The 15984-nt window shown below is 37.6% G+C and overlaps 1 protein-coding gene across 2 annotated transcripts; it reads right to left on the bottom strand.

Moving 5' to 3' along the window:
• Window positions 1–497: 497 nt before the first annotated feature.
• On the bottom strand, window positions 498–15272 carry LOC137391411 (uncharacterized). 2 transcript variants are annotated; one of them, XM_068077874.1, is made up of 10 exons: window positions 14995–15272; window positions 14412–14694; window positions 12182–12358; window positions 11867–12026; window positions 11465–11651; window positions 11078–11274; window positions 10596–10766; window positions 9905–10013; window positions 2983–3681; window positions 498–1095 (listed from the first exon to the last, which is right to left on the bottom strand). In XM_068077874.1, the coding sequence occupies exons 3-10, from the start codon at window positions 12349–12351 to the stop codon at window positions 956–958; spliced, it is 1833 nt and encodes a 610-aa protein (XP_067933975.1). In that variant the 5' UTR covers window positions 12352–12358; window positions 14412–14694; window positions 14995–15272; the 3' UTR covers window positions 498–955. The 2 variants fall into 2 exon arrangements, with proteins under 2 accessions (XP_067933975.1, XP_067933976.1); XM_068077875.1 differs by lacking the exons at window positions 14412–14694; window positions 14995–15272 and having other exon boundaries at window positions 12182–12422.
• Window positions 15273–15984: the final 712 nt, after the last annotated feature.

Below are 15984 nucleotides of genomic sequence, written 5' to 3'. Positions count from 1 at the left end.
CTTGATCTAATCGTCAAGTCGTAATCTGATCAAGTGACCCAATACTTCGCAAATAATTTTTGCAGCACTTTTCGATTAACACAGGTGAGCAACAGGCTCGTCTTGATTATCAGACAATGATATGTACTCATTCGAGCCAAGGTTAAAAAATTAAACGAACTTTTATTGTAAGTTATAAGATCTCAATGCTAAAACTGGCAGCATTACAATAACGATAAAATAGATGCAGAAGAACAATAGACATGGTTTTATTGAATGCGTGAAGTATATTTAAAAACTAATAAGACTCAAGTATGATTGATTCATAGACTTGAGACCAGACTGAGTCCTCAAGTTCTTTATAGAAGTTCAAACTTTTGTGCTATTTGCTAGTGTAGTCATCTGCCATGTTTGTCACCTTCCTCATTCTTTACTAGAAAGACTAGGCTAAGAAATTGAAAGTTTAATAAATAGACTCAAAATGTTTTGGTAGGTACAACTTTTACAATACTATATTATTTTAATTCTTTTGATAAATCAGCTAAAAAATTTCATATTTTTTTGTGTACAATTGGGTAACTGGGCAACGTATAAAATAGCTGTTCAGAGCTTTCTCTGACCTGTTCTATGCTTTAGAAAAGAATCTGTAAAAGACATTTTTATGTTATTATTATAAGTTTATTAGTTTTTGTATATTTATATTTACCTACGACCTACAAAAATTTGGCATTTAGTTTTGTACAAATCAATATATATAACTAACCATATATTTTACAACCGGACAAAAAGTTTTATACCCACAATATGGGCATCACCGGGAGAAACAATCAAGTGAATGACAAAGAATAAACAAATATCTCTACAAAATATGTAAATAAATAAATGTAAATATGTAAATAAAACTAGTCTCTCCTCCTGACATCACCTCCTGTACTTTGAGATGTTAGCCATTGCTAGTAGAACGGATATGGGAATTTCATTGGTCACTTTTCATCTTGTAGAACGACACTTCTCCATCTTGTGTTGGTATAATCATAGTTTTTTCTGTTATAAGCAGGTCACAAATGATGGATGTCTTCAAAATTTTAGAACCGACAAGTTTCTGGCAACATCTTCCTGCAAATAATACCGTCATTATTCTTTAATGTTCATTACCACTTGCACACTCAGGGTTTAAAGTCTACCCTAGGACACTTATGTATTCGCGGCATCTAACTTTCGCATTTTCGCGGTGTCATCCTCTCGCGAAAATTTAATGAGCGAAACTAAACTATCATAACGAACGAGCGAAAACGCGAAGTTAAATAGCTTTGTTCATTGATATCCACAATAAAATCGTCATATTAGAAATGCAGGCAATTTTCGTCTGTGGTTGGGATCAATGGGAAATTTCTGGTAAACTCATTATAGCTAATACACCGACTGAGCAGCATGGCAAAGCAAATTAAGATTGTATCAGTTTAGTCACCGAATTTGTAACTGATGAGGATGAAAGTCTGGTAGGTGAAGTCATAAAATTGCAGAATAATTATTGTAGTGATGAATTTTATTACCAACCAAAGACAATATCAACCCTCATCAGGTCCAACCACATTATCTCTTCCACTGCCAGCCATGTACAAATTCACTACCGGCCTAGTGCCAGCCATTTTACCGAAATTGCTGATATTGCTTCATGATATGTATACAGTTTTTTCAAGTTTTACTTTAATTATCTGTATAATCACGAGAATCTAAATTGGCTATTATGTCATCAACAACTAATTACCTGTTTTATGACTCGCGCGGGGTAGTTAATGAACTCACAGAAAAATGTTCACTTTTAGATTAGAAATTCTCAAACAAAAGTTTAAAATTGCTTCGTTGTTTTAGGCTGATTTTATAAAGAAATCTTCGGACAACGCAGTCAATTTCATAAAAGTCTTAAAGACCGTGGGTTATGTGGTCAACGAATAATAAAATCAGGTTACCACGCTGAGAAAGTCCAAAAATGCGTTTATGGCAGTGGCCCCTAGGAAACGCATAAATGCGTTTATGGCAGCGTAAGGGTTATACAGTTTTGGTTGTGAAGTTGGTTGTTACCTATCTATTTTCTTCTTCTTGGGATTCGAGTGTGAAAGTCACAGCGGGAGGGACCTAGACATCATTGATAGTCTAAGAAACAAATGGCAGCAAGTGATCAAATTGAATTGCCGATCTCACCCACACATTTCAACCTGTGGTTTACAAATACGAACTAGTCCCAAATTGAATTTTTTTCTTATTAGCAAACTGGACCTGAGGAATGTAATCTGCTTTTTCCACTGTATTTATTTTCACATCACTATATTTTCGCACTCATCAGAAATTAAGTTGCAGCGAAATTTTACTCTGTGTGCTACTCACGAAACTAAATACTAGCGAAATATAAGTGTCCTAGGGTATATTGGTTTGCTGCAAACTGTGTAAGGCTTTTGTTAGCAAACTGTTTTCTTTCAAGAAAACGTCTAATGTTGAACACAGTGGCTAAAACCAACTAACAAGTAGAAATAAGGTGGACTAAACTTTGAAAAGGAAACACGAAAGGGTAAACTCAAGTACTGTTGACGTATTAAAGTACACAGTGATAATATCCATATCTACATACAAATCATGGTGTACCCTTCATTAGCTCTAGTACTGTTGACGTATTAAAGTATACAGTGATAATATCTATATCTACATACAAGTCATGGTGTACACTTCACTAGCTCTAGTACTGTTGACATATTAAAGTACACAGTGATAATATCTATATCTACATACAAGTCATGGTGTACACTTCACTAGCTCTAGTACTGTTGACATTAAATTACACAGTGATAATATCTATATCTACATACAAATCATGGTGTACACTTCACTAGCTCTAGTACTGTTGACATATTAAAGTACACAGTGATAATATCTATATCTACATACAAGTCATGGTGTACACTTCACTAGCTATAGTACTGACACATTAGCTAAGTGACTGTGGCTCACCCGTGCTAGTCTCCAGAATGTATAATTCCATCTGTCGAGATGCTAAAGGCATCACCAGTATGTACTCTTCTTGGTAGCAGGCGATGCAACCAGGTTCTACTACATCTGTAGATGTCCACATCACCTCTCCTGTTTCTAAATGAACTCTAAACACAGAAGACGTACCAGCGGAAGATACAACAACAGATTTGGCGTCAGGAGCACAGAGAGCCATATTTGTCCACTTTCCATTTTGTGGACAAGCAATGTGTTTAATGACCTTTCCGAGAAGTGAGTAGATCGAAAGGCATTTTTTAAGCCTATTTGGTATGATGACTTTATTTCCTGTGACAACCAGTTTGTTACCGTATGAAACAGGATTGTCAAAGTGTTTCCAACTGTTCATTGATCCTGTTTCGATGTTGTATACAGCTACCTCACAGGAATCTAAAAGAATGTACATCATATTGCGGTGTATACATAGGCCCATGGGCAGGCCAGTTGTTGCTAAAAACGCTGTCACTGAATCACCAGAGGCATCTATCTTATACACTGTTGTCCCTGCACCAAGATAGGCAAACCCATCTTGATGGCAGACAGAATAGATACTTCTGGGAGCTTCTACTGTAGCTTTGAGTTTAGGACATGTCAAAGGAGGTAATAATCCCACACGTATGTTAGCATCTTGCACCAACTTTAGCTCTATGGCTGGGTTGTCAGCTACAAAAATGAATGATTGCATAATTTTAAGGTATTTCTCTGGAAAACTCCAAAGTCAATGTTAAAAGGTGAGCAACCATTCCGCACTAGTAAACTAATAGAGGGGCACATCTAAGAAACATATAACAAGTGTTTTAATCGTAACACAGGAAGCAAGCATAAATAAAAGTTGCATGCATAAGATTACATAAGCTGTTAAGTGGATTAATATATGATGACATTAACGATGAACTTGCACAAAATTTTAATATATTTTATCAAAAAGTATCAATATTTTTCTATCATTTTGCAATATTTAAAGTAATGTGACTGCCAGGATGTTTCTAGATTAAAATTGCCAAAACTTGATCGCGATTAACATGGTCAAATCATGCGAAAAAAATGGCAATTATGACGTCTATAGTTGCAAAGAAGACTGACAGAATAGACACGCGTAATGCTGCCACTTGATTGCAATAGCCGATATCAACTATAGCAACGATAACAACTAGTGATGTCATCTTGCTCATATTTGTCTTCTGAACGTTTTAACATACCCGTGATTAAATTTTGTCGATTTTAAGCTAGAAACATCCTGGCAGTCACATCTCCTTATACATCAAATATAATAGCAAATGATAGAAAAATATCTATACTTTCTGATAAAATCTACTAAAACTTTGTGTAAATTCATCTACTTGCACTCTATTTGTATTTTCTGTTCAACTTTAAAATAAGTTTTAGTCAGTTGGCACCAATCACCAATGTGCACCAATCATTTCATCACTTTCTGCAACCAAATGACTACAGGATATTTTATCAGTACAAAATCATACAAAAGTATTTTATCAAGAAAACATTTCTTATCCTGTTAACATGCAAGTGCACTAATGGTTTCAATACTTTTGAAATCCAGGAAGTTCATCCAACTAACCATAGCTAACGGATTGAGACTGATTTTACCTGCTGCCATCACAGCAAACCATGTTGTATCACAACTACAGCAGGTAGAAAAGCAGCAACATTTTACCACTCTTTAAATTGTAGCTGAAAAAGTTTAAGTTGTGCTAATACTAAAACATACAATGTAAAAAAATCCATCTTGTTAGGTTTTCTCTCCATATGAATTCAAATGAATTATTGCTAATCAACTTGCAAACGCATGCAGTTCACTGCTTTTCAACATATAATAGTGAATGTGATTGGTCGAGAGTAAATTTAGATTAACAATTAGTCTAAATCAGAGGCCAGAATTTTGTTATTAGTTCCTAGCATAAAATACTCAAAGCCTGATACCAATACAGTCATACCTCGACATACAAGTCTCCCAACATTTGAGAAATTTAAAACACGACAAAGATTTTGAGCCAATGTCTGTTTGAGATACAAAACAAATTTGAGACACGAGCATATGAGACAGCTGTCAGCGTAGCCACTAGGTGGTTGGATATGCGAGAGGCCGCTTAGGAAAACAGCATCGCTCAGTCATTCTGATCCGATCAGTTTAAAAAAGGAAAGGTTTTGCTAAAGTTGAAAGCGAGTCAAAAACCGAGGCAAAAAGAGGCAAAACGGAAGGAAAAAAGTACAAAAACTAAAAAACCAACCAAGTTAGTATTCAGTTTAGTGTAACGTAAAATTAAAACTTATTTTCAGAGTTTCTATAGTAAGCTGATTTCATATAAGATGAGTTTAAAGTTTATGTTACGCAGTGTCATGAAGGCGTAGCGTACTAAACATGTTGCTGTAGTCTCTCTCACATCACCGTTAGCCGCTACCATCATGAAGGTAAAGAATTTCATACAGTCCTGTACATAATAATGTTAAATTTCTTGCAGATCATAACCACGGCTTTCCATAGTAATATCCTGTTTTAGGTGGTTCTTCAGAAGGTGGGAACAGATTAATTAGTATTTAATTATTTTATATAGGACAAATTGACTCGAGATACTACTAGTGACTAGATACTACCATCCACTTCCAGCGACTGATGAAACAATAGCCAGCCTGGTAAGTCATGAGTGTTCTCAATTTAGATGCAAACTGCGGGTACCGACAGCTTTGGGTTGATGAAAGTTCGCAGAAGCTGACTACTTTTATCACACCGTTCGATAAGTTTTTCCGCAAGCGTCTATTGATTGGCATCTCATCGGCTCCCGAATTATTTCAGAAGGAGATGCAAAAGGCTCTGGAGTGTATTGAAGGTGTGTTGTGTCAAATGGACAACATCTTAATCCATACTGAAACTGATGATGAGCACGGCAGTAAGGTAAAAGAAGTTCTATCTCGTCTGGCTTCTGCAGGCATCCCTTTCAATGAGGAAAATTGTGAGTTTTCTTGGACTCATGTCACCCTTTTGGGTCATGTTATGAGGAATCATCGACACATGCTGATCCAGGAAAAGTATCAGCCATACAGGATTTTTCTATCCCAAAAAACAGAAAAGGCTTAAAGAGATTCCTTGGTATGGTTAATTATCTCAATGATTTTATGTCTACTTTAGCGGATGACACTGTCAAGATGAGATCTCTCCTCAAACTGAAGGATAATGATTGGTATTGGACATCTGAGATGACCAATGAGTTTGAGGTGCTGAGCAAAAGTTCTTCTCATTCTTGGTGTTAGTCCCATTTGATATGTAGGCTGAGACCTGGCTCTCCACCAACGCTTCCTTCTATGGTTTGGGAGCAGCTTTTTTTTTAACTTTTGATGGCTTTCAGCCTATAGCATCGGCGTCGCAAGCCCTTACAGACACAGAAAAAGTTGTATGCCCAAATAGAAAGAGAAGCTCTGGCCATTTGTTGGCCAGCAGAAAAATTCTACTACTATCTAGCTGGCCACGACTTCAAAATCGAAACTGACCACAAACCCCTAGTATTAATTATGGCGGAGAAAAAACTGTATAAACTCCCTACCCGTGTTCAGAGATTTTGTCTGTGTAAGATGTGGTTTTCGTATGATGTCACATATGCCCATAGATAAAAGTTGATTGTTGCTGATGCCTCGAGCAGAGCCCCAGCAGGAACAGAAAGAGTGTCAGACCCAAAGCCTCTGCTCATTCAAGAAATGATGGAAGAGTTCCCGATATCTTGAGCCAGGAGAGGGCTACTCGAGGTTGCCCTCTCAACAGACCCCATAGCTAGTCACTAGATGATCTATATTCAGAAAGGCTGGCCAAACTACCGTGATCTGCCTCAATGTCTGAAGAAATACAATTCGTTCAAAGAGGAAATGACTGTCATTGGAGGATTGCTGTTTTATTACAACATATTGTATATTCCCCTGAGCGAACGAGAGAGGGTTCTGCAAGACATTCATAGTAAGCATCTGGGGGAAAACTGCTGTCTCATAAGAGCCCAGAGTACGATTTGGTGGCCAGGGACCAAATCGTACTCTGTCATTTCTCTGATGTCTCAGGACATCAGAGAAATGACAGAGCGCTGCAGCCCATGCCTTCGCTTTAGGAAAGTACCCACTGAGCCATTGATACCTACTCACCTCCCAGAGAGACCATGGTGGCAGCTTGAAATAGATTTCTGCACCATTGATGACAGAGGCGGTGAGTATTTAGTTATTAGTGACTATTATAGACATTTCATTGTCGCTGAAAAGTTTTTCCGAGCCACTGCTGCGGATCTGTGCAAAACCATCAACAAGGTCATATGTACATCAGGCGTACCTCACATCACTGTATCAGATAATGGTCCACAGTTCACTCCTAGAAACCTCCAAGCAAATGGTCATGCAAAAAGAGGGGCTAAAGCATTCAAAAAGCTTGTGGTGAAAAATATTGAGATTGAATCTGCTTTTATGCGCTATAATGACAGTCCTTTGCAGAATGGCTATACTTCTGCCCAGCTGCTCATGGGAAAGGGTATAAATTCAATGAGTTATCTTGTCAACAGCCCAGTGGATTTAAACAAGTTCTGCACTTATGAAGCTGACTAGAGAGGTAGCAGACTCATAATTTCAATTGGCGGCACAGGGTGGTTGAACAGTGCCCAGTGCCTGTCAAAACTAGGCTGGTTCTCAATGACCACTCAGCCAAACCTTTGAGGGCTGTTGTGATGGCGTCTTTGGGTAGAAAAGTTGTGTTGAAAACTGACAAAAGAGCCATGCTGCGCAGGAACAGAAACTAGTGCAGATCGATAATCCCACTGAATCGTCTCTATCTGAAAATATATGTATGTCAAGAGAAGACTGCTCCCATCCCACACTGAACACTGGAAGTGAAGTGAGCACCAGTCAAGTAACCATTATGCCTAAGAGAGAGAACTTCACAAAGATCGGAACTCGGCAGTTGTCAGTGCCGGATGCGCCTGCTTATGCACCTATACAGTTACAGACTTCCGAGTGAAGACTGTTGAGTGATCACCTCCCTCAAGAAGCAGTCGCTTTTTGCCTACACCGACTCTGGCACCCACTCAAAAACGCATAGAGGTCAGTGGATCAACCGGTCTCAGCCGTCGTTTCAGCCAATACTCGTCTCCTCTAGTACTCTTCGTCAGAGTGTACAGACCTATCAGATATGGGCTGAGAGAGTCGTAAAACCCCCAGATAGGCTCAATCTGTAATGGGTGTATTTGCGTGTTATTTCTTGTTTTGTAAATAATGTCTATGTCTCTATACTCACTGGCTTTCATGTGGTTAAAATTGTTATTCTACTAATTTCGTATTTCCGTTTTCCCTCCATGATGTGACGACATCTCTAAAGAGTTGCATAAATCTTGGGGAGAAAGTGTAAGGAAATTCCTCACAAGAATTCCTATTTACATGTACATTTACGACATCACGGACTGAAGAGATCAAGAACAAAGGAGGGAGAGAGAGTGTTTCTGGTTGGAGGAAGACAGATGGAGAAAATTGGAGACCAGAGTCTACGATTAGATGAGGAACATTTTGGGCGCAGCTTATGGAAGAGGAGCAACTTGCGTACGGATAATCAAGTAAGACCATATAGCTTCATACTTATAAGCTTACTGCCAGTGCGCAAGCAAACCATATAGCTAGTGTATAATACATATTATTGACCAATAAAATATACACATTGATATTGAAGTTTTTTTAAACTGTCTGCGAGTGGCAACATGGGACTGCAGGAACATCTTCGCTCTGACGCACATCACGTAACAGATTACGCTACTTAGGACATCACTGTCTGTTATGGATTTTCTGTCACCTCAATAATTATAAAGGGAAGGATTGGTGCATTTTGACTCGAGTCGCTTTGCTTATTGAAAGTAGGGAATCGAGTTAACTCCCCTATGGTGACAGTAAAGACTCGATTCAACTCAACTCTTACTGGTAGGATGCTCTGAGTCAATACAGTTCTACAGTAAAGAAAACAAACCAGAGAATCGATTATTTACCATTCAATTGTGAAGTGAGTTTTAAGGCTTGCTCAAGCAAGCATGTTAACTCGAGCGCCCATCACTAGTCTATAGAGAACTACCAGATTCAAACAAAATTCATATGAACTATCACTGAATACCATATGATGTCACTTTTACCAGTTGTTATTTGATTGACAGCTAAAATAGATTGACATATAACAATATACCTTCAACAGAAAGCTATTTGATTGACCGCTATAATAGCCTGACATATAACAACATACCTAGGACAGAGAGCTATTTGATTGACGGCTATAGTAGCCTGACATATAACAACATACCCTGGACAGAGAGCTATTTGATTGACAGCTCTAGTAACCAGACATATAACAACATACCTTGGGCAGAGAGCTATTAGATTGACAGCTATAGTAGCCAGACATATAACAACATACCTAGGACAGAGAGCTATTTGATTGACAGCTATAATAGCCTGACATATAACAACATACCCTGGACAGAGAGCTATTTGATTGACAGCTATAGTAGCCTGACATATAACAACATACCTTGGACAGAGAGCTATTTGAGTGACAGCTATTATAGTAGCCTGACATATAATAACATACCTTGGACAGAGAGCTATTTGATTGACAGCTATAGTAGACAGACATATAACAACATACCTTGGACAGAGAGCTATTCGATTGACAGCTATAGTAGCCAGACATATAACAACATACCTTGGACAGAGAGATATTTGATTGATAGCTATAGTAGCAAGACATATAACAACATACCTAGGACAGAGAGCTATTTGATTGACAGCTATAGTAGACAGACATATAACAACATACCTTGGACAGAGAGCTATTTGATTGACAGCTATAGTAGCCAGACATATATCTACATACCTAGAACAGAGAGCTTTTTCTGGTTGTCTAAAACTAAAGAAGGAAAATCTTCATCAATAAAGCTTCTGATCTCTTTAGTAGTTTCAGCAAAACTGTTAACTACAACAGCCTGCGAATACAAACAATAAATATTCAGAAGTCACACAGAATATAACAACATGCGATTAAACAGAAAGATTGATACAACAGCCTATATATGTGTATGTCTGCATGTCTCTTGACGCTTTGTTACTAGGTGAAGTAATGGACTCCTGATTTAACCTAAGGAGACATGGAATACATATTCTTTACAGAAGGAAACTCCTATATTTTTAATATATTGCTCGCACCACTTAGTTGTATATACAGTTACTATATCTTTTACTACAAAAACTTTGTTGTGGATGCAACTCCTATATCCTCCACTACAGGCACCATATTGTGTATACAGTTACTATATCTTCAACTACAAACACTGTGTTGTGTATACAGTTACTATATCTTGCATTACAGGCACCATGTTGTGTATACAGTTACTATATCTTGCACTACAGACACCATGTTTTGTATATAGTTACTATATCTTCAACTACAAACACTGTGTCGCGTATACAGTTACTATATCTTGCACTACAGGCACCATGTTGTGTATACAGTTACTATATCTTGCACTACAGACACCATGTTGTATATGCCATTATCATCAGCATACCGGGTGTGAATCGTTGAACCTGACATCCTGTAGCAAAAGTAAAGTATTTATATCTGTCATTCTGACTCCAATATCTCTCTCCATAAACTCTACTAGCTGCTCCTTTGACCTCCTCCTCTCCTCAATGAGCTCTCTCTCTAGCTCATCATACTTCCTCCGCAGTTCTGTGAGCTGAAGAGTAAAACAACTCGAAATATTCTTCAAAGTAAAGTAAAACAGTGCTCAGTAAAGAGTCTGATGGTTCAACATTTCTTCAGCCTTATAAAACAAAAAACATTTTTTAAACTTGATACTAGAAAATAAATCGGTAAATAAATGAATGCTCGAATTCTTTTGCGAAGAGCTGTAGGGATGAGACAGAATCTTCATCTATTAAACGAATGCAGTATGACGTTGGCTATCATTTAAAGCCAACCATTCGCAGACATGCATATCGCTAAGTTTTAAATAACTAGAAAAGACAACACAGATACGTCAATAACCTGTTCATCTCTTGTCATATGTAACAGTTCCAACATATCTGCTGTTTTTCTCTCAAACTCAGAAAATACTCTAGTACTGCTTTTGAGTAGTTCAGATAACTTCTCCTCCTTAGCTTGAGCCATGGCCTTCGCCTCATCTTTCTCAACCTTAAGTAGTTGTACCAGTTCCTCTAAGATAACTGGCTGATGTGCTAAGCCTAAAAGAGATAGATGGAATATCAAGCAAGTCTGGGTAACAAATCCCAAACATGAAACTATAATATCACAGAATCAGGTTTTACTAATTCGCAAAGGGGTAAAAACCTACTTAATACCATTAAAAAATATTGAACAAAACGTAATAAAATATTCTAGTACAACATTATGCATGGAGGTAAGATCATTTACCAGGAGCACACAGGTTTGTGCCATCCATACAAGAAGCGCAGAGAATCTGATAGCAGGCTGAACATCCCATGGTAGCAGGTTGTGCTTCATGTCTCTCACAGTTCCTTGTCTCCAACCTCTTACAACTATGTTTGTATTCTTCAATGCCAAAGATGTATCTATGTAGCGGATGGAACTCCTGATGAAACTACAAAAGAAAAAAGCTTAGCGGAAACATGAAACCAACTGTATTAGTTTAAATGAATCCACACTTAATATTGAGTAAAGATGACTCTAAGTGAGAGAGATAAAGTGACTAACAGCAACATTGACTTGAAGTGATTAGGTGTGCCAAAGACTCTCAGCATTTAACTGAAAACTAAAGCCTAAATATATCAAACCATTGAAATTTAAACAACCAACCTCAGAATGTTTGACACACATTCTTCTATTACAGCTAGCACAATAACTAACTGCAAGCTCATCAGCTGTCCCTTTCTCTAAACAAACATCGCAGATGTGTGAGTTGTCCTCTCGTTTAGGGGCTGCAGGTAGTCTGGATAAAGTCATATCAAAGACTTTTCTAAAATATTGAACACAATGCTAAAAATAGAAACAACCATGATCAAGTGTTTCAGAAATAGACCTTCCAACTGGGTCACTCCAATCAACCCTTCAGTTTTCATCCTATAATCATTTGCTACAACTAAACACTCTGTGAGTAGAGAGCAAACCTACTTGCATTCTCCACAGCGAACAATCCGATTGGTGTTAAAGTTCCCTACTAAGCAGGGATAGCAGTTGGCATGTTTACAAGGAAGTACCCTAGGATCAACCAGTTGTTCTTCGAGACAATACCCACACTTAACAGAGCATTCATTTGTCGTTTTGGGCAGGAAAGTGGCCATTTTTTTCCTGCAAAAAAGTGTAAAAAAAATTATATGTAAATTATCATGGTATTACTTTCCCAAAGCTACATATGGCAGGCAATATTCGGTCTAACCTTGACTTGCAATCACCTCTAGATACACTTTCTTTTTGACACATGGCACAAAACTTGAGCAAATTTTGTTTCGACATATGACGTAATTTCCTGCATATGATTGCCAAAAATTTTTTTTTAAACATTGAGTTTATAAGTAAACAATAAGCTGGTAGAAATGATAAATGAAAGGAAGAGTAATAAACTATAAATACATTAAGTTAACTTAAATTATGTCTACAGTTATCTGTTGCGTAGGTTGGAGTAAGTTATGTGACAAAATTCTATAACATTCTTTAAAGCTATTGGAACATGCAAAGGCAGGGTACACACATTTATATATGAGGTAAATTGGTGTTAATTTTCATCAATACTTATGTCTGACTACCAGCTTGTAACCAGCACACCTTAAATTTCCTGTGACAAGCCTATTTTACCTACAATAATGTTAAAAATGATTGGCTTATGCTTTAAAACTTAGTACATGTTTAGTAAAGCAAATTGCTAATTGTTTTTTTTATGGATCACAGACAATTGTGTCAAGCTTTTATATACTATCACTAAGCATGATTTTTAGGAATCTCGTAAAAGCACAAATAAACACAATTACCATGATGAAATTAGAATTAGTTTGTGTTTTAAAAAAGAACACATGTTTAATTACAGATGGAGTGCTTGTTGAAGCTAGAATCATTGGAGGAAGCCAGCTGGCCTCTCAAGCAAGCCAGCTACGTAGTTTAGAGATGGAGCCAACTGGCCTTTACCAGTTTGCTTGATAAAGGCATTCCAAGAGAACTCCTTGGAATGGAGGGGTAGAACCCAAGAATATGTAAAGGAATGATTTGCCTTCATTCATTGAGCAATTGTGGACAGGAGAGCGAGGGAGAGAGAGGAAAGGGGAGGGAAAGTTTTATATCAAAAGCCACTGCAAGGGAAGATTTATAAAAACAATTTTTATTTAGGGTAATTTTATTTATATTATTTTGCTAACGCAGTATTGGTTTATCATAATACTTGTGCTTTATTCCTCTGTTATTTAACTAAAATATGTGTGTTTTGGCATTAAAAAAACCTACCTTATTTTTTAGCAAATGTTTACAGCAATTCCAAACCTTTGCAATTATTAATCAGAACTGAGCTGCACTTGATATCTTGTTGTATAGAAGTATGAACAAATCCAGATAGCGTAATGGAGAAACGACAAAACACCGGAGACATACGCAATATTACAATGAACATGACACCTCATACATTAGAGAAAGAGCAATAAAGACAGTCATCATATACTCATTTACAAGCAGCTTAGAAGCCTCCTGTGGAAGTAACTGAAGTAAAATTATATAGATGAAGACCATTCGACCTAGACTGCCATATACTGTTACGTACTGTTTGACCTAAACTATCAATTAATATTTTATTATTTTATTTTCATTGTAATAGTATAGCCGTAAGTACCTTTTATAATTGTTTTTAATTTAGCGATGGCAATTTCTTTACGCATTACTCTCGTATTTAACGCATGATATCCTCTCGTATTTAATCTACATTTTATCCACCCGGACTGAAGAGCTCAAGACCGGAGATAAGAAAAAAGCGCTTTTTCTTGAGTAACTTTAGATTTTGATCACGAGCTTACACCGGATTATCAACTACGAATCATATTATTACTGCATCACTACAGTTATACGCATATAATATTATTATTATCGTTACTACAATTTTGACTTATAATACAAACATTATCGCTTCTATACAAGACACTGTCTACGCTTGCTGGCTAATTTCTGTGAAGGTTGGGGTAATTTCGCTGAATTTAAACAAATTCCCTTTATAACCCATGAGGAAAGATACATCAATTGGCATGCCAGAAAACCATTAAAAATATCAGACCTGTACCAGACACGACCAAGACAATTGGAGTTAGTCATCATTCCCAATCATTACACTCTCATGACGTACTTAAGATAGGTTTACTCAATTGCTAACCCTCTGCAACATAAAGAACAGAACTTGAGCGCATAAACACTCTCTCACTGGCTAACAGAGGCATCTAAAGAAGAGAACAGTTCCAACGATTCAGCGTCTGTCTATCTGTAGTCGATCTATCTCTCCTTCGTGAAGGACCTGTTGAGGCTCCCTCCACCTGCTGAGGCGCGTTCCTCTGCCTCAGGAGCCTTCCTTCCTCTTCTCTCTGGAGCCTCCCTGCCTCTTTCTTCTGCCTCTAGAGCCTCCTTTTCTCTTACCTTTGGGGCCTCTATCCTTTCCCCACCTATGAAGCCTCCTTTTCTCTTACCTTTGGGGCCTCTATCCTTTCCCCACCTATGGAGCCTCCTTTTCTCTTACCTTTGGGGCCTCTATCCTTTCCCCACCTATGAAGCCTCCTTTTCTCTTACCTTTGGGACCTCTATCCTTTCCCCACCTATGAAGCCTCCTTTTCTCTTACCTTTGGGGCCTCTATCCTTTCCCCACCTATGAAGCCTCCTTTTCTCTTACCTTTGGGGCCTCTATCCTTTCCCCACCTATGAAGCCTCCTTTTCTCTTACCTTTGGGGCCTCTATCCTTTCCCCACATATGAAGCCTCCTTCTCCATCATCAGCTGATTCTCTTCTACTTCTCTATCTCAACCACTGAGCCTCTACATATAAGGGCTGTCATGACTCTCATCTGACTATCGAAACTTGCAGATGTACGAGACCGAGCAGGCAAACATGGACGACCGTTCGAGTAAGGGTGTAACTTTTATTGACTATTATACCTTTTTGTCATTAAAACTATTGTTTAGAATTTTGTTAGTTGTGTATTTTAATTGTTGGACTTATAGAATAAAAAAGTAATTTTAACTGGTAAATATCAGTATTGCTTAAAACCTCACTAGTACCAGAACCAATAATAATCAAATTAATTTCCACATGCTAAGAAAAAGTCCACAACTAAACATAGTCAAAATATAATGAAATGACAAAGAAAATCCAACACTGATGTTGTGTGTCGAATCGGATTAGTTATGCATATCATAATTTCTCCATTTCCACTTATAACAATCTGACATAGGCTACCGATCCCGTTGCGGTCAGGAATTTAGCGCGGGCAATTATCAGTAGTATTTTTTGGCAATTCATATTGAAAGTGTTATGCAACTAATAAGCTCTCAGCAGTTTTTGATCGATAACGGCCAAACTATTTCAAAATGAATAATCGCCTGAAACATAGCGTACTTGATCTAGTGTAAACATTGTTCCATAACTTTATAAAAAGATACAAGTTTAGTTTCAGTCGACCTAAAATATTATGATAGCTCAATAAAAGTATATTTATAACGTTGTTGCACTTTTCGTTCAACATTGCTGACAAAGAAGTTTAGTGTACAAACCTGTTGTCAGTTATTCCGTGAGCAAAGCAGTTCGACCATCGCCATATCAACGCCTTGTAAATTACCGAACATTTACCAATTGCGCACGAATGTTGCGCATTTACGAGGGGGATTTCCCTGCTTACTTAGACTCGGATGTTAGATTAATCGACACCGTTCGCGTTTTGGCCTGTTAACATTACGCTTGTG

This window comes from Watersipora subatra, chromosome 3, assembly GCF_963576615.1.
Source record: "Watersipora subatra chromosome 3, tzWatSuba1.1, whole genome shotgun sequence".
In the NCBI taxonomy this organism is placed as follows: domain Eukaryota; kingdom Metazoa; phylum Bryozoa; class Gymnolaemata; order Cheilostomatida; family Watersiporidae; genus Watersipora; species Watersipora subatra.
Note: the sequence above shows the minus strand (reverse complement) of the source record. Positions and strands in the feature narration are given on the sequence as shown.

What these genes read in the sequence shown, in the direction of transcription:
- LOC137391411 (XM_068077874.1), bottom strand. Translation starts at nt 12,351, where the DNA reads ATGGCCACTTTCCTGCCCAAAACGACAAATGAATGCTCTGTTAAGTGT. An exon ending in GGTTCAACGATTCACACCCG is followed by an intron (nt 10,014 to 10,595) that starts GTATGCTGATGA and finishes TTGTATTCGCAG; the next exon opens with GCTGTTGTAGTTAACAGTTT. An exon ending in GAAAAAGCTCTCTGTTCTAG is followed by an intron (nt 3,682 to 9,904) that starts GTATGTAGATAT and finishes TCATTTTTGTAG; the next exon opens with CTGACAACCCAGCCATAGAG.